At 35.9% G+C, this 23,458-nt stretch overlaps 1 protein-coding gene across 1 annotated transcript in view; it reads left to right on the forward strand.

Moving 5' to 3' along the window:
• Positions 1–23,458, forward strand: part of SKAP1 (src kinase associated phosphoprotein 1) — a 273,892-nt gene that overhangs the window by 68,536 nt on the left and 181,898 nt on the right. Inside the window, exon 4 of the mRNA XM_025859313.2 lies at positions 7,891–8,007. Within this exon, the coding sequence (XP_025715098.1) occupies positions 7,891–8,007 (117 nt within the window). The remainder of the gene's footprint in view (positions 1–7,890; positions 8,008–23,458) is intronic.

Genomic DNA, 23,458 nt, shown 5'->3' on the forward strand with positions numbered 1-23,458 from the left:
AGGTGGGGTAGTCACAGGGAGGCTTAATCTTGTCACCGTCTGCCATTACAGCTTTAGTGGTATTGGAGGTCTCTGTTACTCCCAAAGAAAACTCACCACTCTTCAGGATGTTAGAAGTTGTTTCGAGTGTTCAGGCCTGCTAATCTTACCCATAACCTATTCTTCACCATATGTTGTTTTATTTTTACTCTTTGGACTTCTGTAAAACTTTTCTCATGTCTACCCTTAGCCTATAGATCCTGTAGTTCTTTTTTTTTTAAGATTTTATTTATTTGAGAAAAAGAGAGAGAAGGAGTGCATGAGTGGGAAGAGGGGCAGAAGGAGAGGGACAAAGAATATCTCAAGCAGACACTGCGCTGAGCTCAGTGTCCAATGCAGGACTTGATCTCACAACCCAGAGATCATGACCTGAGCCGAAATCAAAATTTGGGCGCTCAACTGACTGAACCACCCAGGGGCCCCTAGGTTATGTAATCCAACTGGCCTTACAGTTTCTCTCAAGAAGAGATGTCAGTAAACTAATTGGGGCATAATAGATCCTAGAATGCATCAGGACTCAGAGTGGGTGCTTAAGTCTACTACAATTTGTTATTTGGGAGAAGATGGGAGTTAAGAGCAAGATGAACCATAAGTAATAAAAATGCTGCATTCATGTGTAATTATATATATATTTTTAAATATATATAATATAGTTACATATATTATATATATATTTTAAAGATTTATTGATTTATTTTAGATTTTATTTATTTATTTGACAGAGAGAGACACAGCGAGAGAGGGAACACAAGCAGTGGGAGTGGGAGAGGGAGAAGCAGGCTCTCTGCTGAGCAGGGAGCCCGACGTGGGGCTCGATCCCAGGACCCTGGGACTGTGACCTGAGCTGAAGGCAGACGCTTATGACTGAGCCACCCAGGCTCCCCAAGATTTATTTATTTTAGAGAGAGAGAGCATGAGCAGGAGGGACAGAGGGAGAGGCAGAGAGAATCTCAAGCAGACTCCCCACTCAGTGCCAAGCCCAATGCTGGGCTCAATCCCACGACCCTGAGAGCATGACCTGAGCCAAAACCAAGAGTGAGGTCACTCAACCGACTGCACCACCCAGACGCCCCATGTAATTATATATTTTTTGAGGCATTTTCCTCCTGTGAGACTTAAACCATGATGGTGCCAGAAAGGAAGTACATTCTTTAATTAAGCCAGGTCAAAGCTGTATTTGGGTGTGGAGTATGTTGGCTCATTTTATATGAAGCAGAGTCAAAGATACCCTGGATCCAAGAAAATCAAACAGAAGGTGCTAGAAAATATTTAATATACCGATCTGACAAAACCCAAAGTTGTACTAAATTTTCTAAGTATGAAATCCATGCCAAAAGGTGTTATTTTAAAAATCACAGCAACAACACTACTACAGTAAATTTGAACCTGGGAATTGAACCAGCTCCTTCTTCATGAAATCACTGACCACATTTGATTAGTTCCACACCTAATGGGACTACTAGTATTACTATTATTTATAATAATTTGTACTTTTTATTATAGATTTACTTCACCGAAGTAAAGAAAAAACACTAATAGCACATGCCATAAATTCAAGTCATTGGCTGTCATTCAGTATGCTTTGCCTTTGAGTAATGATCATAATTTATGAAACATACAGAGTTGGAGACTGTACAGATCAGTGGATTAGAACAAGACTTTAGTAATCAGACAAGGTGGGGTCAAAGCCTAACTACCATTTATGAGTCACTTATGTGACTTTGGGTAAGTTAGGTGATCTCTGTGTCTCAATTTCTTTATCTGAAGCTTTGAGATAATAATATGTCACAGGATTATCGTGAAAATTAAATGAGATAGTACATGAAGAGTCTTGACCTAGAGCCTGTACCCAGTAAGACTTCAGTAAGCTGCTATGTTTTTATTATTGCTGTAACTGACTTTCTCCTCTAAGTCAAAGCATGTTGAGAATTCAGTTGAATAGTTTCATAATAAGAATTAAACACTGAGAATACAGTGGTCCAAGGGAAACAGAACTATGAACCAATAATTCCAGGTTATGATTGCCTGGTTGACATATGATAAATGCACTTATTTTACAGAATATTTATCCATATATATATATACCAAATACTTAAGTTTACATGTTTTGAATTCTGTCAAAATCTCATTACTATTGAAAATATTCTAACTCATCAGGCTCCATTTTAGTAACAGTTGAACAATAACAGTGGTAGATGGAATGTGTTGTTATAAAGCCAGAATGATTGCTGACAGGCTATAATTTGCTTTATGAAGTGTGTGTTGTCACATATACAATTATCTGGTTTATATTTGTTGCTGCCAGCCCTCCAGGTTGTTAATGTCCAGGAGTTGTGCCCTGTGTGAAACCTAAGAAGGGTTAAAAATCTTAGCATTTTCTGGTGGGGGAGGGGTAGGAACAGAAGGGTTCACTTGGTGGCTACCTTTTTTTTTCTTTTTCTTTTTTTAAGAACTAGGGTGATGCTACACACTGCAGCCCACCCTACTGGTCAAAATGAAAAACTGCATCATAAAGGACCACTTTTTGGAAGAAGGGGGAAAAAACTTTTCAGTTGGTTCCCATGGGCATTTTCCTGTCCAACCACTGCCCTCCCCTCACTCCTGACAGACGAAGTTCCTTTGGAAATATTATTAAGCTATGCTACCCTTTTGGTTGTAGCATCAAATCAATTTTGTTCCATTTCTGATCATTTAGACTGTGCTATTCTCTGCAATGATAACCCTAAAGGTTCTTGAGAAGTCTGTTATTCTTGGCATGATGAAAATAATACAATTAGTAAACAGTATCATGAGCTAAAAAAACTTAACCTTAGGCTCAATTTATTTCTTGTACATTCGCAATCTTGTTGGAGCAACTTTTTAAGAGAATGATAAATGGGAACTTTCTTTACCTGACCTGTCATTTGTTCTGTAGACTTAATGACATTCAGTACATTATACTCACTGCCAGGGCCTTGGGGGAGGAAAAAGAATATTTATACATTGAGTTATGGCTAGATGTAGGAGGGGGAAAAAAGAGATGGGCAGGAAGTCAGACTATAGACTGGAGAAGAATTTGAGACCTTCACTACACATGGATTAATCACAAGAACTAACCACGCAAATCCAAGTGGATATTTAGAAATCAGTGAAGCCTCTAAGATGTTCTGTGGGAAATACCATACATTTTCTAATGCATGAGTATGTGCAAAATGTTATCTAATTTATAACAGAAGTGTTGACAGAACTTTAGCTTTGGTGTTGCAAATGGGCTCCATAACATATTTACATGGGAGAAACATTTCACATATATGGGCACGTATGTACCCAACCTATTTCTGTAGTTGGTGTTATATTCAATAATTTAGGTGAATGGTTATAATAAGGAATAACAAGCTGCAGTTTTTCCAATCTTACCTTAGTTCAGCTTTGGGAACTGTATTACTATTAAATTGGTCCATGAAAACCTGGCAATATTAATGCTATCAAGCATGAAACCTAACTGGATTTGGATCAGGGACCTTTATTTATAGCATTTTATTTAGAATTTATTAAAGAGGGAGCTGTGTGTCTCATGGGTTCTTAAATATTAGAGTCAGAAGTCGTGTGTTCCCTTCCAGTGGCAACAATAAAAACAAAAGCCAAAAAATTGCAGATAATTCTACATTGATTTCAATTTCCTTATTTTATCCCAAGATACTTGGTGAAGTGATAGCAAACCCTGGGAATTTTGAACCATACCATAGAAACAGTGGTTGCAGATGTGAATAAAGTCTTTATAACACAGCTCACAATTAATTAGAAGTAAAAGATGATGGCTTCATACTAACGTGGAAAAACCGTTGAGCCTTTATATTGTCGAATAAGCAAACATGTATTTAGTTTTACCTATTTGTTATTGTCATGTTACTTTTTATGCTTAAACTGCTTTCCATCTTTTTTTTTTTCATTCCTTTGGTAAAGTTGTCATTATGGCCTGTTTTTGTCCCGAAATAGTACCTGTAAATTCAGAATCAGATGGGTTTGCTATGAGTCAAAATAGCTACAACTGGAATATCATCATGGTTCATTTTCCGCCCCCCCCCGTTTTATTTGGAATTGAATTAGGAAATGAAAGTTTTTAGCCGTTTAATTCACTTCTCCATAAAGTTTATGGAGCAGCAACAGCTGGTTGAATCCATGGCAGAAAAATAACAACTTCTAGTGGCCAAGCTATTGTTTCAGAATTAAGGGGGAAAACTCATTAACTGTTAATGAAAACACTGGGAATAAAAACAAATAGCACAGAAACCCTCGCAAATAATTACCTCACACCTGACACAAAGCTGCTTTATATTTCTGCTCCAAACCTCAGAAATTCCCAACTTATTCTATGGAGCATGGATGAAATTGGGTTTGATTCTCAGGAAGGAACAATAGAGAAATCACCCCCCTTATAGGCCCCTCAGTACGATACTCAGTGGAGAACCTGCCATTGAATATACTAAGGAGTGTATCTAGCACCCAATTCTTATGACACTTAGGATAGAGGGGCAAATTACCAGCTAACAGCAGATGAACCCTTGATATAGTTTCCCCAGATCTTGTTTAGAAATACAAAGAAAAGGGACTAGAGGTAGTGGATGTGATTAATGGAGATATTGTGTGTTAGAATATATATCTGTATAGAAATATATTGATTCTGAGCAAGTTGCAATGGGAAAGTGTGTCTCTAGTGGCAAGGGGTCTTGCTTGTGAGAAAGCCACTCTAAGCAATGGAGTTCTAAGCCCTAATTGTACAGCTGCTGAATGGAAGTGTCTGTCACTATAGTTTGTGATCATTTATGTTTCATCCCACTGGACTACGGTAGCGGTGGCCTCTTGGAACTGCGATTCTCAGCTGCAGATGAATCCAGCGATCACTTGCAGTTATGTTTTAAGGAAAAATGATGTTCTAAACTTAAACAAATCCAAAATGACCACAGTAATTGCTGGTTCTCCTATAAAACTTTTCACCCATGCATCTTGAGTAGTTGTAATCATTTTAATTACACGGGAGTGTCTATTTATATAGTGTTATAGGCTTTTTTTCTGTGTGTGCCCAAGGGAGTTGGGCCACTCGATGTGACACTAAAAACACTTATAGCAACATTTCCATCATCAGGAACTAATTACGCTCGGATGTAAAACATATTTTTAAACATTTCCCCCACCACAACCATTTTTTAGTATTAACCCAGGCTCTGTTTTTGCTGCATTGAGTTGTATACCTTTATTGTTGTATACTTTACAAAGGCATGGTCTTATATTTGGCACAGGGTTGGCTGTTAAAAGCCCATCTTGGGTAACTGTGTTCAGAAACCCTAGGAAACATGCAGAAGTGACTTTTCCATCTGAAGTTGATAAATCGAATGTTAAATCCAGGCAGGTATTTTAGATGAGATTTTTAAAATGGAAACTCTAAATGCAATTAAATTGGATCCTGGAACAGAAAAAGGGCACGTGTTGTGATGAGCACTGGGTGTTATATGCAACTGATGAATCATTCAACACTACATCTAAAACTAATGATATATTATATGTTGGCTAATTGAATTTAAATTTAAAAAAAAAAAGAAAAAAACGTTAGTGGAAAAACTGGTGAAATCCAAATAAAGTCTATAGTTTCCAGTTAATAGCAGTGCACCAATGTTAATTTCTTGGTTTTGACAGAAATACCCTAGTTACATAAGAAGTTGGGGGAAATTGGATGAAGGGTGTGTGGGAACTCTCTGTACTATCTTTGTAATAATTTCAATAGATTTAAAATTATTCCAAAATAAAATGTTCATTAAAATACAACAAAACAAAGTCCCTCCTGATCAACTTTTTTTTAAAAGCCTGGAATGCTAGAACATGTAAGAGTAATTTTGTCAAATTTCTGAAGCAAGCAGAAAACCTTCAGTCTAGAATGACAGTTGATAAATAACGTTCAGTATACCTACAGATGTTAAATTTTACTTGGCAACTCAAACTACTTCTTCTTTTATTTTGTTTTTTTTTTGTTGTTTTTCTGTTTTTGGTTTTTTTTAAGATTTTATTTATTTGAGAGAGAGAGAATGAGAGAGAGAGAGAGAACACATGAGGGGGGGAGGGTCAGAGGGAGAAGCAGACTCCCCACTGAGCAGGGAGCCCGATGCGGGACTCGATCCAGGGACTCAATCCAGGGACTCCAGGATCATGACCTGAGCCGAAGGCAGTCGCTTAACGGACTGAGCCACCCAGGTGCCCCACTACTTCTTTTAAAAACAGATTTTGGTTAGGCTTATAATTTTAAAATTCCTTTAACCTCACAGCTCACTTTCAGGTTATCTGCCAGTCCATTTAGATTGTTTTGGTAATATTTCAGTGGATTTACAAATTCCACTGATGTAAAATTTGAGTAGTTCAACCCTCAGTCCAGTATTTGAGAATTTTTCTGGTTATAAGGGAAATTTCACAGCGATACTATAAGCATAACTATAATAAGCTTTGTATCCTGATCAGTAGCCTAATAAAGGAGAGGATTTGTTCTGGCTCTGGCCAAGACTGCTGTGTGAGGTTGTTGTTTGTTGTTGTTGTTGTTTCTTTTCCACAATCAAATCCATACTTTATTTCTAAAGTCCTGTATCTGCAGGTGTTCAACTCAGTTATGGACAAGCTACCTACCTCTGAGCATTCATAGAAGAGACTCTTATGATCATCTAATTTATGGAAAGAGAAGGCTACAGCCATTCCCTTTTTATCATTTTATATCCTCCCTATCCTTCCAGTTTAATTGTAGGAAATAAACCTTTAAAGTGAGGCAATACAGATTCTATGTAGGTTGTTTGGTTTCACTGCTCCCTCGTTGAAATCCAGGGCCAAAACTCTACAGTGTTTACTGAGATTAGCATTGGTGATTTCCTTTGGAAATTAGTATTTGAGATAATATTAAATTCAGTTGAAAATCCCCTTTTCATGTTTGTGAAATGAACTGAGCAGCTGTTGGTGTCCTTTTATCAGCAGACTGTACCTCTGTTTGGGGGATTTTAAGGAAAGCCATTTGCAATGCAGAGCCTTTTCTTCCGGTTTCTGAATGATCGAACATCTTCCATCTGAACCTTTTAAAGTATCATAATAGCATGGGCCACTTCTACAAAATATAATCCAATGTATGTTGAAAACACCCAAAAGGGATTAGCATTGTTTTAATTGCATAATTCAGTATTGCATATACATTACCTTTCATCAAAGCCATTTTACAGAACAAATATTACCTTCTTAGGGCTTTTAGAATTCCTAAGAGGTTGGTTGCATAGGCTGTAAACTAGAATTATAAAGAGACAACTTTCTTAAGATTGCAAAGCAAGTATGATTTAAATTGGAATAGAATCCAGCAAAGTCTAGATGCTCTCTGTTTTTAAGTCTCTTAGTTTTTAGAGAAGGAAAGAATACTGACCTGTTACACTGTATTATGTATAGGTTAACCTTTTGTGTGATTTATTCTGTTCCATTTGGAAATATAAAGAGAAACAGGCATTCGGGGTAAAGGTTGCAATTAATGGAAGACAGTATATATGAATATGTATTTATATAGCTGTGTTTTCATTTTAAGTATGATGGAGAAGTTTCTCTCTGGGTGGCAAGAGGTCTCCCCACTCTATGGTAACGGTTTCTAAGTTCTAGTTAGTTAGCTGAGTGGAAAATTTCCCATCCAGGTAAGTTTGTTCTTATTTATCTGTTTCTCGTATGTTTATGGATAGCGGCCATGTCCACCAAGTAAAAGATGTATCTTTCAGAGGAGGGCAGGGATGAGTACCAGAAGACATCTACAAAGAGCTTTATAAAGATGTCCAAAGCATGATCTTATTTTCCTTCTTTTTTGTCCCTCAGGGGGAGACCAAGCTGAAAGTTACCTTGGACAGGACAGCTCCGATGATAATCAGAGTGGAACTCACCGCCCTTCTCTCACATCCGATGCCCCTTTTTTGCCTGATTATCAGGATGAGGGTGAGTGTCATCTTCCTGGATTTTGGGTTGATCGTGCTGCTTTGTTACTTTTTGTCTTAGTGTTTTTAGCCTTTTGTCCTGTTGAACCAAGCGGACTTCAGTGGGTTTTCTGTATTGGTAATCACTAGTTTGCAAAAAAACAACTATTTGTTTCATTGTGGTGCTGATCCTTCTAGGTAATTCAATACTTCTGAAGCTAATGTATTTAGGGAAACACTAATTACATACTGGAGCAGGAAGACATCATTATTGATCTTTTTATAAGAACTGTAGCTCAAAAGCTAAGAGGACGTCTTAAGATTGCAGGGCCCAGTCCACCATCTTTCAGATTTCTTAGTTTCACAGTTGCCTGAGAATCAGAGCTTTCATTTAGTGATTATTGGATTATTGATTTATTGTGGATTATTTGAGGCCATTTAGCTCATCATATCATAATAAGATACAATTTTTACCCATGCTTCTCACATATCCCTTTCTGACCATATTAATGTTGTTCAAGGGGAAAGGGAAGCCACAAGAACCGCAATGTAAATCTTCCTAGAGCATTAATTTTACTTGAAGATTTGGGAATGGGAGGAGTTAAATAATTCAACTGATATAAACATTACTTTTATATTAAAAACACATTGGTATGTAATAGAGTGGGGTGCAAAATGTACATGAATTTTTAAGATACATGAATATAAAATTTTTGGCTTGGTGGCTGCCAGTTTCTGGCTCAGGCTCAGATATCCCAAGGGTGGGGGTTCGCTGTGTCTCTTCTGGCATCTGGCCACTGGAACAGACGGTTTGATCATCACTGATGCACACGGTTATCTTACCAAAGTCTCTCTTGTGCCTTTTCGGTGGGGGAAAAAGGTAGACATGCTACTAAACTGAATATTAAATTGGAAGCATATTATTCACTTAGGGATTGGGAGTAGAGTTGGTAAACTCTTTCTTATTTCTCTTTATTAGTCTGTAATCTTTCAATTTATTTTTCTTTCAAATTTCCCTATGACTTTGGCATTTTCCAGGAGTTCATAATCCCTAATTCCTTTCTCTTTTTAACTTATCCACAAATTCTTTTTTTTCTTAAGTTTTTATTTAAATTCCAGTTAGTTAGCATAGAGTGTAATATTAGTTCACTCGTCTGTTAATTCTTATTTCATTTAGCCCTTTTGGCAATTCAGATTTTCTCCCTTTCATTGAATTAATAACCTCCACTTCAGAACTATGGATTCCATCATACAGAAACATTTTATTTTGCTTGAGCTTTTTTAGAAATTGGGCCTTGTAATTTAGGATCTGTATATTGATTCAAATGTACACTAAAAAATTGTTTGGATTGCAAGCTTAATAATTACACTGGTAGTTTATTAATAATTTTAGAAAATTAACAGTGCAAAACCAACCTTTCATTTGTTTTTGATTAATCCAGTGCCTGACAGAATTAGAACAATAGTACCTCATTAATCCATAGGTCACTTTTTTGGTATTTCCAACTTTCCCAGACACCACTGAGAACACAGTAAGTAAGCCAGAAGGACCTCTAAGTGGAAATGGATGTTCCTGAGTGCTGTGTTAACACTTCCATACCATATTCTTGGGAAAGCCCCTGAGGCCTTCACTGGAGATTCCTCTTTTTACACATTTCTAACCATTACAGTTGTTTGATTTCTCAAACCCATAATAGGATGAAACATCACATTTAGAAGAGGCATTTTAGAGGCATCAATTAACAAATAATATTGAGGTGGGAAACAGGAAAACAACTAAAAATTTATGCAGAAAACAAAATAAAATTTATATGGGAACTCAAAAACAGCATTCTGGTGCCATATCATATTGTAGAGAGAAACTAAGAGCTCAGTACCTTTAATAAAGTAAAACTTCTCGGCTAGCATTTATTAAGCACTTACTATGTACCTTGCATCTGTTCTAAGTATTTTGCATCTATCATCATTTAATACTGAGAATAGCCCTAAGAGGTAAATAGTAAGATTATCCTCATATTACAGGGTATTATGCTTAGTGAAATAAGTCAATCAGAGAAAGACATGTATCATATGACCTCACTGATATGAGGAATTCTTAATCTCAGGAAACAAACTGAGTGTTACTGGAGTGGTTGGGGGTGGGAGGGATGGGGTGGCTGGGTGATAGACATTGGGGAGGGTATGTGCTACGGTGAGCGCTGTGAATTGTGCAAGACTGTTGAATCACAGATCTGTACTTCTGAAACAAATAACGCAACATATTTTAAGAAAAAAGAAAAAGAAGAAGATAGCAGGAGAGGAAGAATGAAGGGGAGTAAGTCAGAGGGGGAGACGAACCATGAGAGATGATGGACTCTGAAAAACAAACTGAGGGTTCTAGAGGGGAGGAGGGTAGGGGGATGGGTTAGCCTGGTGATGGGTATTAAAGAGGGCACATTCTGCATGGAGCACTGGGTGTTATGAACAAACAATGAATCATGGAACACTACATCAAAAACTAATGATGTAATATATGGTGATTAACATAACAATAAAAAATTTTAAAAAAGATTATCCTCATATTACAGAGAAGGAAACAGAGACCCAGGGAAGTTAACTTATTTAGGATTACACAGCTAGTAAGCAGTAGTGCCAGGATTTATAACTATGTAGTCTAGTTCTGGAACCTCTGCTCTTAACCACCCTACTGTCTTTACCACTATCCTTATCTGGATTATCAAAAAAGATGGACTCATGTTCCATACATTTTGGTTAAGACTGTACAGATACATAGTTTGCTTAAAAGTATTTTCATTAAAAAGAGTTTAAATTTAAAAAAATATATAGTGTTGAAAGAGGTAAGCCTAGTATCTGGAAAATTCCAAGGTGGAAACTTTGCTCCATTATGGTTCCTCGTAAGAGAGGAGCTAACTAGATTAGTAATATTAAATTCTTACTTCATAGCTTTTAATTTTTAGTTTCATGTATAAAAGTTAAGAGAATTCTCAAAGTGAAACAGTCAGTGATAGAGGTAGGAATAGATTGTTGATGTGTTAAAAATTTGATTTTAGGATGATGTTTATTTTTACGAAGTGTTTTATTTGTTTATTTTATTTAAAATTTCAATTTTTAAGTTTTAATTTAAATTCCAGTTAGTTAACATGCACTATAATATTAGTTTCAGGTGTAGAATATAGTGGTTCAACACTTCCATACAACACCCATTGCTCATCACGACAGGTGCACTCCTTAGTCCCCTTCACCTACTTTACACATGCCCGTAGCCACTTCCCCTCTGGTAATCATCAGTTTTGTTTTCTATAGGTAAGAGTCTGTATCTTGGTTTGCCTCTCTCTCTCTCTCTCTCTTTTTCTTGCCATGTGCAATGACATGGATGGAGCTAGAGAGTATTATGCTAAGCAAAATAAGTCAGTCAGAAAAAGACAAGTACCATATGATTTCACTCATATGTGGAATTTAAGAAACAAGCAAGAGGGAAAAAAAGAAAAAGAGATAATGTTTAAATATGAGTTTCTGCAAAGCATTGAAACTAGCACAATACCGGAGTGCCTGATGCACAGTGGGTATGATAAATGTTTGTTTCCTTCCCCTAAAAAGTAATGATATATACATTTCTTGTGCAATTAAGGAGAAAGTTATAAAGATGTTAAAATTTTCAGTAGACTTTCTATTCTGTTTAACTAGATTTTACCATTATTGAGAACAGTAACACTTCTTATGTTACTTATTCATTATTTTAACAAATACTTATTTAGAGATTACAAGGTAGTAGCAAGGCACTGTGCTAAGCAGTAGGTGAAATGTGCAGTAAAAAATCAGACACAGTCCCTGTCCTCATGGAGCTTACCATCTCATTGCAAAAACACACGATTAGTAAGGAGACAAATGAACAAATATAAAGTCAATGTCTTCACGTGCTGGTGGGATAGCTAAGGTGATCCTTTAGGAAGAAAAGATATTCTTTAACTTTTCTTTGTAGTGACAGTTATTTTAGACTTTTGGAATTTTATCTTTATTAGAAAATGAAAGATTACTGTTCAAATATTTCAGCATTGTTGCATTCCCCCTCCAGCCACAACAGTGTCCTAAATGTACAGTTATAGAAGGACACACGGTCTGATGCATCCACCCATAACTTCAGTGTAAGAAGCAATAACCACAGTGCGTGTCGTGTTTGGATCATGCTTTTGTGAAGACTACAAAGAGCTCTAGAAGCATATAGAAGCCCGGCCAGGTGCACAGCAAAAAATGAACACCAAGGTTACAGGCTAAACCATGCATAAAAATGAGAGCATGTCGCTACCTAATCCCAATTTCTTCTCCTTTTGCTTTGCAAATGTTCTCAGTCTGAGAACAGCAGGCTATACCCTGTGGAGAGAGACCCACAAGCAAGAGCATAGCCCCACTGTGGGGAATGAAAACTGGCTAACAAGTAATAACATTTAGATTTCTAAACCCAAGGAGGCATAGTTTCAACCATAGTAAAGGAAAAAAAGTTCGGCATGAAACACTGGATACAATTACTGTACAAAAGCCAGCCAACTATGCTGCTCAAGCTCTGATTGCTTTCATTGTTCAAAATATACAATGGATTTTAATGTGTTTATAAACTTATCTCATTAATGTACATTTTTATTTTTTTAAAGATTTTATTTATTCAGGGGCGCCTGGGTGGCTCAGTCGTTAAGCGTCTGCCTTCGGCTCAGGTCATGATCCTGGGGTCCTGGGATCGAGCCCCACATCGGGCTCCCTGCTCAGCGGGGAGTCTGCTTCTCCCTCTCCCACTCTCCCTGCTTGTGTTCCCTCTATTGCTGTCTCTTTCTGTCAAAATAAATACAATTAAAAAAAGATTTTATTTATTCATTTGAGACAGAGAGATACAGAGAGAGAGAGAGAGAGAGAGCATGAGCAGGGGAGAGGCAGAGGGAAAGGGAGAAGCAGGCTCCCAGCCGAGCCAGAAGCCAGACTTGGGGCTCTGTCCTAGAACCCTGGGATCATGACCTGAGCTGAAGGCAGACGCTTAACCATCTGAGCCACCCAGGCGCCCCTCATTAGTGTACATTTTTAAAAGATGGGTCTACATACATTTTTTAAAGATGGGTTGGGCAAAGTGTTCTATAAACAGGATATAGTGACTCCTTCTGGAAGAAAAAGAAAAAATAAAGTTATTTTCTAGGAGAAGAAACCTAGAATCTAACAGTGTATTGTTTATCATGTAATATATATTATCACATTCTAATTAAAGAAAAAGTAATGAATGAATATTGGACAATAAATCTGGGAAGAAGTGAGAAAAATGTTCTTAGAGTTTATTTTTACATAGGTTGTCGAAGGTTAGAGAAGGTTCTTATTCTCCAGTGAAATGAAAAATAGAACAGGGAAAGTTAAAGACCTGTAACCATTTTTGGGCACCTGGGTGGCTAGTTGTTAAGCGTCTGCCTTCGGCTCAGGTCATGATCCCAGGGTCCTGGGATCGAGCCCCACATCGGGCTCCCTGCTCTGCAGGAAGCCTGCTTCTCCCTCTCCCTCTCCCCCTGCTTGTGTTCCCTCTCTCACTGTGTCTCTCTCTGTCAAATAAATAAATAAATAATCTTAAAAAAAAAAAAGACCTGTAACCATTTTTGGAGAACAGTAATAATGAGTAAGTGAAAGCCTGGTTTTGATCAATTTATTATATGCTACTTGATTTTAAAGGAATTACAGTCCCATTAAAGTACAGATAGTGGCCATTTTCAACTCCATGCCTTTTCTGAAAGGTACATTAAAAAACATATAGAATATTTTGAAAATAAAGAGAATAAATTTTTCACAGCTTTAGTTTTAGCACTTTTTTTTTTACGTTTCTCTGCTTTCATTTTAGTTCTGAAATAGAAGTCAATTTTTGGATTTCATATTATGAATAACAATAGACTAGCTTTTGTTGATCCTTGTGTGTTTCATTTCTATAATAATAATAGAAAGAAAACACTATTTTAATATCTTCCCTAATGGGGGAAGAATATATTTTAAACAAATCTACATTAGTATTGTAAAATAAAAATGAAGGTTTAATTTATTAATAAGATTTTATTGATTAGACTTTTTTTGACTGGAATTCATATTTGTCTTAAATTTCATTGTACCTAAGTTAGAATCATCCATTCTGGGAGTTGGAAAGGATGATTTTAAGAGGAATCATTTATTGAGCACTTACTATGCTGCACTAGGTGCTTTTTGTGGATTATCTCATTTAATTCTCAAACCAGCTCAGAGAAGAAAGTCCCATTATCCCCACTGTTTACAGGTTAAAAAATTGAAGCTTAGAGAAATTCAGTAACTTGGCCAAGAATGAAGTATCTAATCCATGGGTTGGTGGGGGGCAGTGGTGGAGGTGTAGGGTTCCAATAAATTACAAACCTACTGCTTTGTGTAGAGCTCGAGTTAGCTGGATGTTTTTCCTCTGAAACACCCATTTTTATGGGCTCTACATCTCATTTTCTCTATTGCTTTTATTCCACCGAGTATAACATTCATTTAAAAAATAAATGTATTCAAAGCTAAAAACTATCCTCTAAATACCACTTTAACTGCATCCTTCAAAATTTGATGTGTACTACTTTCATTATAATTTGCAATTCCATTCTAAGTATTTTGTAATTCCTTTGATGATATCCTTTTTTAACCTATGTATTATTTAGAAGCATTTGTGTGTGTGTGCATGTGTGTGTATTCCCGGTTTTTATTTTGGCTTGTTTTTAGTTTCTAGGGATTTTTAAACCTGATTTTTTATTTTGACTGTTAATTTCTATTACATGATAGTCTAAGAACATCGTCTATATCATTTAGATTCTTTGGACTTTGTTGAGACTCCTTTTGTGGCCTAGTAATGATCAATTTATGCTTAGGTGCTGTGTGGCTCCCAAAAGTATTTATTGAACACACTCTTATCAAATTTTAGGGGTTTTTTAATTTATTTTTATACTTACAAATAGTATTCTTCGAATCTTTTATATCCCGGCTTTTCTTTTATCTGCTGAAAGGTTCATGTAAAAATCTCCAATTATAGTTGTAGATGTATCCATTTTTCTGTTTTGCTTTACATTTTCAAGGTCATGTTATTAGATACTTATAAAGAGCTGTAATTTGTTTTAAAAGGCTTCCTCTTATTGAACCGAAATCCTATCCCTAGAACTTCCATTTATTAAGCTAGTCTACCCATAACACCCCCAACTGATTTTCTTCTACTCAAGGAGTATAAAAGATGTCTGTTCACAAGCCAGTTTGAGACCCCCGTTGCTCTGAGTCATGTATAAGGACTGAGCTTAGCGTATAAATTATGTTGTTTCACAGGATAAATAAACTGCATGTCTTACAGCGTTTACTGAGGTATGTGAATTAACGATGCAGTGGTTAGTGGTAAGTGACCTTACCGATCAGGTAAATCTTAGGCCACATCCTGCTGATGACTTTGGAGGAAAATGTGCATATTTTAGGACGGCTTTACTTGGAATGTTAGAAACCTATTGCAGGCTCAGTCATTGGTACCATAGTAGGTGGAGAGAGTTAATGGGCTAAAAACAACAAGCTGTTTACTTCCTTCTCACTGATAGGGTCAAGCCCACTACTCTGTGTGTATGTGTTAAAGATTTACTTAATTAATTAATTTGAGAGAGAGAGCGCGTGCACCTGTGTCTGCAAGTAGGGGGAGGAGCAGAGGGAGGGGACAAGCAGACTCTGCACTGAGTAGAGCCTGACACGGGGCTCAGTCCCACGACCCTGAGATTGTGACCTTAGCCTAAATCAGGAGTCAGATGCTTAACCAACTGAGCCACCCAGGAGCCCTTGGATGTGTGTGTTTTTAAGTACATAAACTATGAAGATATTTAGAATTTTTAGTTCCTTCTTACTCTATGGTATGAAGATAACAAATGTGACTCAAAATAGTCTCTCTCCATATACCAATACATAATAAACATATGTGCATACATATATGCATTCAAACAAGCATCCATCTCATTTTCTTTTTATTCTTCAGACAGTTCTTTCATCTTTGTTGCTCACAGGAATATTTTTCTTTAATAAAGGCACATGACTCCTGTCAACCCTGATGGAGTTTATGTGTGTGCGTGTTTACAGTGCACACTGTGGAAGAACACAAAACTTATTTCCTTCCATGTCTGCACTTTTGGGCCAAAGAAAAAATTCTACTATAAAACACATACTTTTCATAAGCACGGTGGATTTCTGAACAAGTTTCTGTTGGCTTCAGGTGAGTCCATCAGATCTCAGATCATTGGGAGAAATTAAGGACCGATGTTGGGTTAACTGTGATAAGGGTAAGTAAGCTGTCACTCAGGATTGCAGTGGCCTCCTTCATGAAGATAAATGTCTTATTAGATCGAAGACATCATGTCGTTTATATAGTCTGGTATAAATCACAGATGAGGATGACAAACTGGGTTTCAAAGTTGACAGTAATTTATATAACTTAAACAAATGATTACCAAGGATTATACATGTTTTGTGAAGAATAAAAAAACAATAACAATTATCTGTCTATGAACTACCCATTTTTCATTCTTCAGCCTGGCATGTTGGGCTGTCAGTGAGTTTTTAAACTCTAACCTTCTGTCCAGGACCCAGTAAGGCAGTCTCTCATGTGTTGATGGGGGATATCTTCCATAATGCTTCTTTCACTAGAACATACCCTACTAATTGAACCCAAGTTTTTTACATAGAATCATGGCAATTTAAAACTGAAAGAGACTACTTGGTAATCACCTAATCTAATCTCTGTTTTACCAAAGAGGAAACTAAATTTTAAAGAGGCTAATGCCTAGGTCCTATATCTAACAAGATAACAAGACAGAGCCAGTATGGAATCCAAGACCACCATCCTGGGAGTGGCCTTCCCAGGCTCACACTATATACCTTCCCTCACCTGCATGATCTCAACACACTTTTCAGTGCAAACCCAAACAGCTTTGCAGAAGGTCTGATCGTGGCTCTTAAGCTATGTCTTGCAAGTTTCAGTCAGGTTCTTCAGGTACATGTGTCTTTCTGGTCAATGTATGTTCTTATTCTTTTCCCAGAATGATTTGGGAGGAGTATGTTTAATAAAGAATTTCAAAAGGTTCCATAAATGCTAGCAATTAAAACTATGAGTAACAAACAATAAGTCCCTGAATTGATTTGATGTATGACTCGTTATCTTTTTTGGCCCTTTTGTCCATGTTATAGATTTTATTTTATTTTATTTTTATTTTTTAAAGATTTTATTTATTTGACAGAGAGAGAGAGCAAGAGCAGGAACACAAGCAGGGGGAGTGGGAGAGGGAGAAGCAGGCTTCCCGCGGGACTGTGGGACTCGATCCCAGGACCCTGGGATCATGACCTGAGCCGAAGGCAGACGCTTAACGACTGAGCCACCCAGGTGCCCTTTGTTATAGATTTTAATATACTGCTAATGAAGAGTTAGCTATTGAATATCTGTATTGGATGCCTTTATTCAGTCATGAGTTTAGAGGCTGCATGGAGGATACAGAGACGAATAGGATCTGACTCCTTTCCTTAGTGAGTAAATAATCTAGTTGAAGAGAGAAGATTAGACACGCCCACAACAAAGTATACAATACATAATCAGGTGGTGATTATTAGAGACAGAGTTTGCAGGCAACAAAACTTGGACTTGCAGTGGTTTGGAAGAAAGTCAAGATAATATTTGACCTGCGCCCTGGCCGAAGTGTTTTTAGAAGTCTACTCCAGACTGGGAGTGTACACTCAAGTCCATTCTCTGAAAGGTCAAACCTTTATTGAGCTTCCACTATAATTAGTAGTGAAATAACAGTGGCCATTTTTAAGTGCAAATAGTTGATTTTTAAGTGAGTGACTCGGCAAATGAGATTAAGCTGTTTCATTCTGCCTCGAGTATTTGTTTCTCTCCAAATTCTAAAGTAGTCAACAAGGTTAGTGGTAATGTGAAGGTTCTAGTATATGATTATTGAAGATGTTAGTGTGGTCATTACAGTGGTAATAAAATGATATGCGGTGTTTTGGTTGCTAATGTAACATATTTATCTGATTGACATATAAATCAATCAGTGGTGGGGAGGGTTTATATATCTGTGTGCTGTTTATTAGAAAATCTTATATATCATACTTAATTACCTTGTTCTTAGAATCTATGAGTGCATTATAATTAAACATAGCATCTGCCTTGTAGATGAACACTGAATCACATGAGGGTTAGCTACCTTACAGTCATGTCTAAAGTTCAGGAATTCCGTATTCTCAGGTATGATATAGATACATGTACTTAATTTATGTAAATATAAATTTATATTTATACTCTCTATGTGGATATATTTTTTTTAAATAGTGATTTGTTTTTTCAAACAGTGATTTGGTAATCTTTATTTTTCTGCTATCCATAAATTCTTTGGCCTATCATAGAACACTGATTTTTCAAGCAAAAAATAAATGTTAGAATGTTATTAATGCTGTTTAAAACAATGTGGAAGCACCTGTTAATCTAGAATATTGTGTTCTACTAGGGAAAGATTGTTGAATTCACAAACTGTATTACACTTATGCTCTCTTGACTGTGTTTCTGACTTTGAGTGACAGGCTTTTTTATGTTGGGCCCTAAATAGCTTATGCCCAGATACACTAGTCTAGTGGGAAAGAAAGATTATACAGAGTAGTTACTCTGGCTTGTAAAATTGGGATTTATAGGGGAATTGTTCCTTCATGGAAAGTTTTCACTTATAGAAGCCTTTATCTAATTTAGAGATCTATTTCTATAAATTGTTAGGGTATAGCTTATATGGCACAGTATATTTTAGTGGAGTGCTCTGAAAGATAAACATCATTGTTGTTGTGGTTAATTTTATAATTATTTCATAGTAATACTCAGATTTTTTATATCAACAAAACATAGGGTTAACTGAGATCATGAGCTCTCCTCTCTACAAAAGATCATTATCATCATTGAAAGACATTTATAAATGTCCAAGAACACAGTTGGGCCTAGAGATTGTCACAGCTTAGGGGAAAAAAATCACTTGAGTTATCTAATCTAGCCCTTCTAATGAATTCACATCATTCTTACTAATATCTCATTTAATTAATTATCAAATATAGCGATTGTGCTTTGTACCCTTCCCTTGCAGGACATCTTGCCCGCCCAACTATTATTACTAATTTATTCTTCACGTCTAACCTAAACTTTTCCTTCCTTAGTTTCAGGCCATTGCTCTTTTCTATACCATATTCTGAGATGGAATAATTCCCCTAATTCATTTATATTGTTACCTTTAGAAGGTATTTAAAGACCATGAACGTTTATCCCCAGAGTCTTCACTTTTCCAAACTACATAAATTTCAGTTCTCTTAATCCTTACCTCACTCTGCCCCTGTCATACTCTCCAGTCCTGGGGTATTTTATCATACTCCTTGATATTTTCCATTCCAAGGGGATCACCTAAGCAAGAGAGCTGCCTTTTTGGGGAGGGAAGTGATAAAGTGTAAAATCTCATATAAACCATGAGACGATGCCTAAGTGTTTATTTGATGTTGGTGTTGGTGATCATCTGGTGGGCACACCAGTGTAGTGCTTGCTTTGGCATATGTTGGGATATATGTGTATTTTAATGCCTTAATGTATTATGGCCTGTTGTAATTGAATGTCTATAAAGTAGCCATTAAGAGGGTTTTACCGACCTTAGAAGAGATCAGAATTCTCTAGCCCCCTCTTGTGGTAAAAGAAAATACTACTTTGGGGCTTTCCTGGATTATCTGGTTTTGGCTGATGAGGAAGGCTAAAATACATAAATTCTCAACATGTGAGCGTAGATAATGAATCAAAAAATTTAAAAATTATACACACACACATATATCCATATATATGTACCCAAGCGCATATACACTTGGATCTGAGAAATCCCTGTTCTTTTATTTTATTAATGCCCTAAAGCCCAAAAGATACTGCTTTTTTACAACTGTCATTTCAGTATATTCTTATTACATAAGTTAGGATGAAGACAAATAAAATAAAACTATAATCTTGAGGGTTTTATATTCCTAAATAGATAAATAAAGGAGGCTTGGATAAGAGTTTTAAACCAAATTTATAGGTACTTTTTTCTTTGCCGTTATAAACACATGTGGTTAGCATTTCTAACAAATTTAAACAGATATCCTAAATCCCCTATAACATATTCATTTGACCAGTTTTATAATTTATTATTGTAGCATTCCTTCTATGGTAAACACATTCAGATATTCATAAAGTCCTACTAAGTAGCAAATAGCTGAAGGGAAGACTGAATTGGCATGCAAATAAGTTCATGTATCTTGCTTATGGAAAAAAATTTCTACAGGTAGCACAAAATTACGTTTATTTTTCTAGGACACCACTAAAAGTAACACCTCTGTCTTGGAATAGTTGGTGTATAGAAAAGAACCAGTGAGGAGTTGTTATTAATATGCCTTACATGGCAACCCAGGAAGTAAAGAGATTCAAATTAAACACAGCTCCTAAGTAATTTTTGTGTTTGCTTTTTTTTTAAAGCTACTCTAAAAATGTGAGCAATGGTTTAGGTAGCTTGCCTTTACGCTCAGGTCACATTCTAATGAAAATATGGGGTCCTATCTGGAAATTCTGAGAACTCTAGAAATAAATGTGGGGCCATGCTTTTTAATATCAGATTTTTTTTCCTAAAGGGAATATTGAATGTTGCACCAATTGAGGCATTGCAAGAGAGGAATGGCATAGACATAGCAGAACAAAATGAAAAGGGGTTTGTCACAGGTGAAAAGAGTGAGAATATTATAACGATTTAAATATTAAATAGAACACTGATAGTTTTTGACTGATTGTCTTTTTTTCTTCCCTACTTGAAGAGATGATTGTTGTTTTTAAATAGGGAAATTAACTCATTTCGTGTGCTTCTTCCTTAAGATGTGTGAATAAAATTTAATCTCAGCCGTTTATCGATCTGTGGTATTGACATTCCTCTGAGCATCTGAACATAAACTTTAACAAACCTAAAGATAAAACCTCTTAATAACAAAGTATGAGTCTTAATAGGAGTAGTCTAATTTTTACACTTTTTCAAAAACAATGATTTGACATTAACATTTCTGAGATTTATCTGTAATCAGGTTAGGTGATCTGATACACCCCGATTTTCTGATCTGTGTCAGGTTTCCCAAGCACCTGCTGGATCTGATTTTTTTTTTCATGTAAAGGCTGCACTTTTCATGAGACAAGACTAAGTTGTGGATTTTCATAAAAATTTTGGAACATTATTTTAAGAAGAGAAGCAGAAAATGGTCCTTAGTTATACCTGCACCATTTACTACCATGTGTATTTCAATTGGTTTGGTCACCAAAAAATTGTGACTGCTCTTGGACACACATTCTTTGACTATTGATTTTAAATTATATATATATGTATTTTCACAAAGCTCTCTGAAATGTACATTCTTACTTAGAGATCTTTCCTTGGCTAATAGAAAAAGATCTATTTTATTTTTATTTTTTTTAAAAAGATCTATTTTAGAATAATTATTTATTAACCTAAATTTATTAATCAGTTTAAGAGTTTGAATTCTTTATTTTAGCATTAAAATTAAGGAAATTATAATGATCAGTTTCCTGGATATTATAATTAGTATAATATAGAAATTGTTTGCAGAAGTTTGACTTTTCTAATGATAAGGAGGTGTCATAGGGTCTGTTGGAGTATTGCAGTCATTGTTGGTGTAGGATAGAAGAGATTTTCCTAGGAAATTATATCTGAGTTCTTATTAAGTGTCTTATTATAAATAATAATTATTTCTTTATCATATCATTTAAGCTGAAAGGAAGGCAGATTACTTGTTCCTTCCTTGTCTTCTCACTCTATATGTGTAAATACCTTCCGCTGTAAAGCAAGTATCTTTCTGAATTTTCTTAAGGAATACCAGGGCAATTCAAGGAGCTCTTCATAAGAAATCTGCATGTTTGCTCCTCCAAAAATAACAAATTTATTTAAATTTGATAGTGTTGCTTTTTAAGTGTTTCCCTCTTAATATGGAAATCATTAAAATTTGCCTTCATTTGGGATGAGAGCATTAAAAAGGAGCCAGAGAAGACTTTTACTACTTTTTAAACTTGTTCAAATCCTGCTTTTCAAAAAAAGCAACTTCTCACTGCTTTTGTATCCGTCCAATGGATAAATTATCAAATTTGTACTGTAATTTAATTCTAAATATGTTAACTTTGAAAAAAGAAATGTTTCATTTAGTGTTAAGGGTGCCAGTGGAAAACCTTTTTCAACTATGTGAGAAGTCCCAGCTTTATCTAACTGAGAGAGAAAAATACATGCATGAATAATGACTTGGCATATGGGATGCAAAGAAATTTAGAAGAAATGCTGGAAAAGTTGATATTAATTCCAGTTCAGTTAGGAAAGCTAGGTTACTCCACTAAATTATGTCTAGCAAAAACACATGGGGGCTAACTTGTGAAGGCACATAAATTTATAAACGTTTAAGATGTTTACCTTTCATATCTGATGGTGGCCTTCCTCCAGCATTTTTGTTGTTTCTGATACTCTTTTTGTTTACTTGTTTGTTTTAAGAAGTTAGCTAAGGGGAAATCTCTGGAAAGGCGCAAGTGGTGATTTGGTAAATTCTAACAGTTGAGTTAGTAATGAGGCACATTTTATAGTTCAATTATGATTATTACAGTGTAATATACTGTGGGTTTCACTTATGACTGCTACAGTCTAAATTACCATCCACAATAGAGCAGAGGTCCCGGTCTCGCACTGTAGAAGCCAGACCGAGGTAAAAAGTTTCACAACTTTTAAGTTTTCTCTTCCTGTATAAAATAGGCAGAAATTGAGTTCTGTCTGATTTAGTTGTAATGTTCTTTAAACTCTTACCCAACTGCTCACTCACAATAATTCTAGCATACTCTGTTTTTCAGTCCAAGTGATATAAGAGCATACTGGGTATGATTTTTCAATATATGGCAAAGGTATAAAATTAAGAAAAGATTTTTATGAAATTTTTTGCACACTCTGCTAAATGAATTATTGAAATTCCAATAAAGAATTAAAAAAAAAAACCTAAAAAGCAGCATGGTTTTTATTTTTCCCTCAATCCTTTCAGCTCTCGTAAATGTCTCCATGAAAGCTGTATCTGCAGGGTTAGAAAAGAATATCTCCTATAATATTTACCTGATCAGGAAGATTTTTAAAACATGGTATCTCAGTGTGAGATATTGACTGAGGTGGGCTGGCAGGTTTACTGGCCCAGCAGATACAGAAGGTTTGCAGTAAATCCATGTGGTAAAAAATCTCCGAGAAGTTTTTGATTAAGAAACTTTTACTATCCTTTTAAAATGAAATATGCTGGTCATTTTTTAAACGGTAAAAGCAGATATTTTATGTTGTCTGAGTCAGTTTCTGAAGTATATTTTAATGAGTTTGCTATATGGAAGT

This window comes from Callorhinus ursinus, unplaced genomic scaffold (genome assembly GCF_003265705.2).
Source record: "Callorhinus ursinus isolate GAN/ISIS: 27379988/994484 unplaced genomic scaffold, GSC_fseal_2.0 scaffold52, whole genome shotgun sequence".
Taxonomy (NCBI): Eukaryota; Metazoa; Chordata; class Mammalia; order Carnivora; family Otariidae; genus Callorhinus; species Callorhinus ursinus.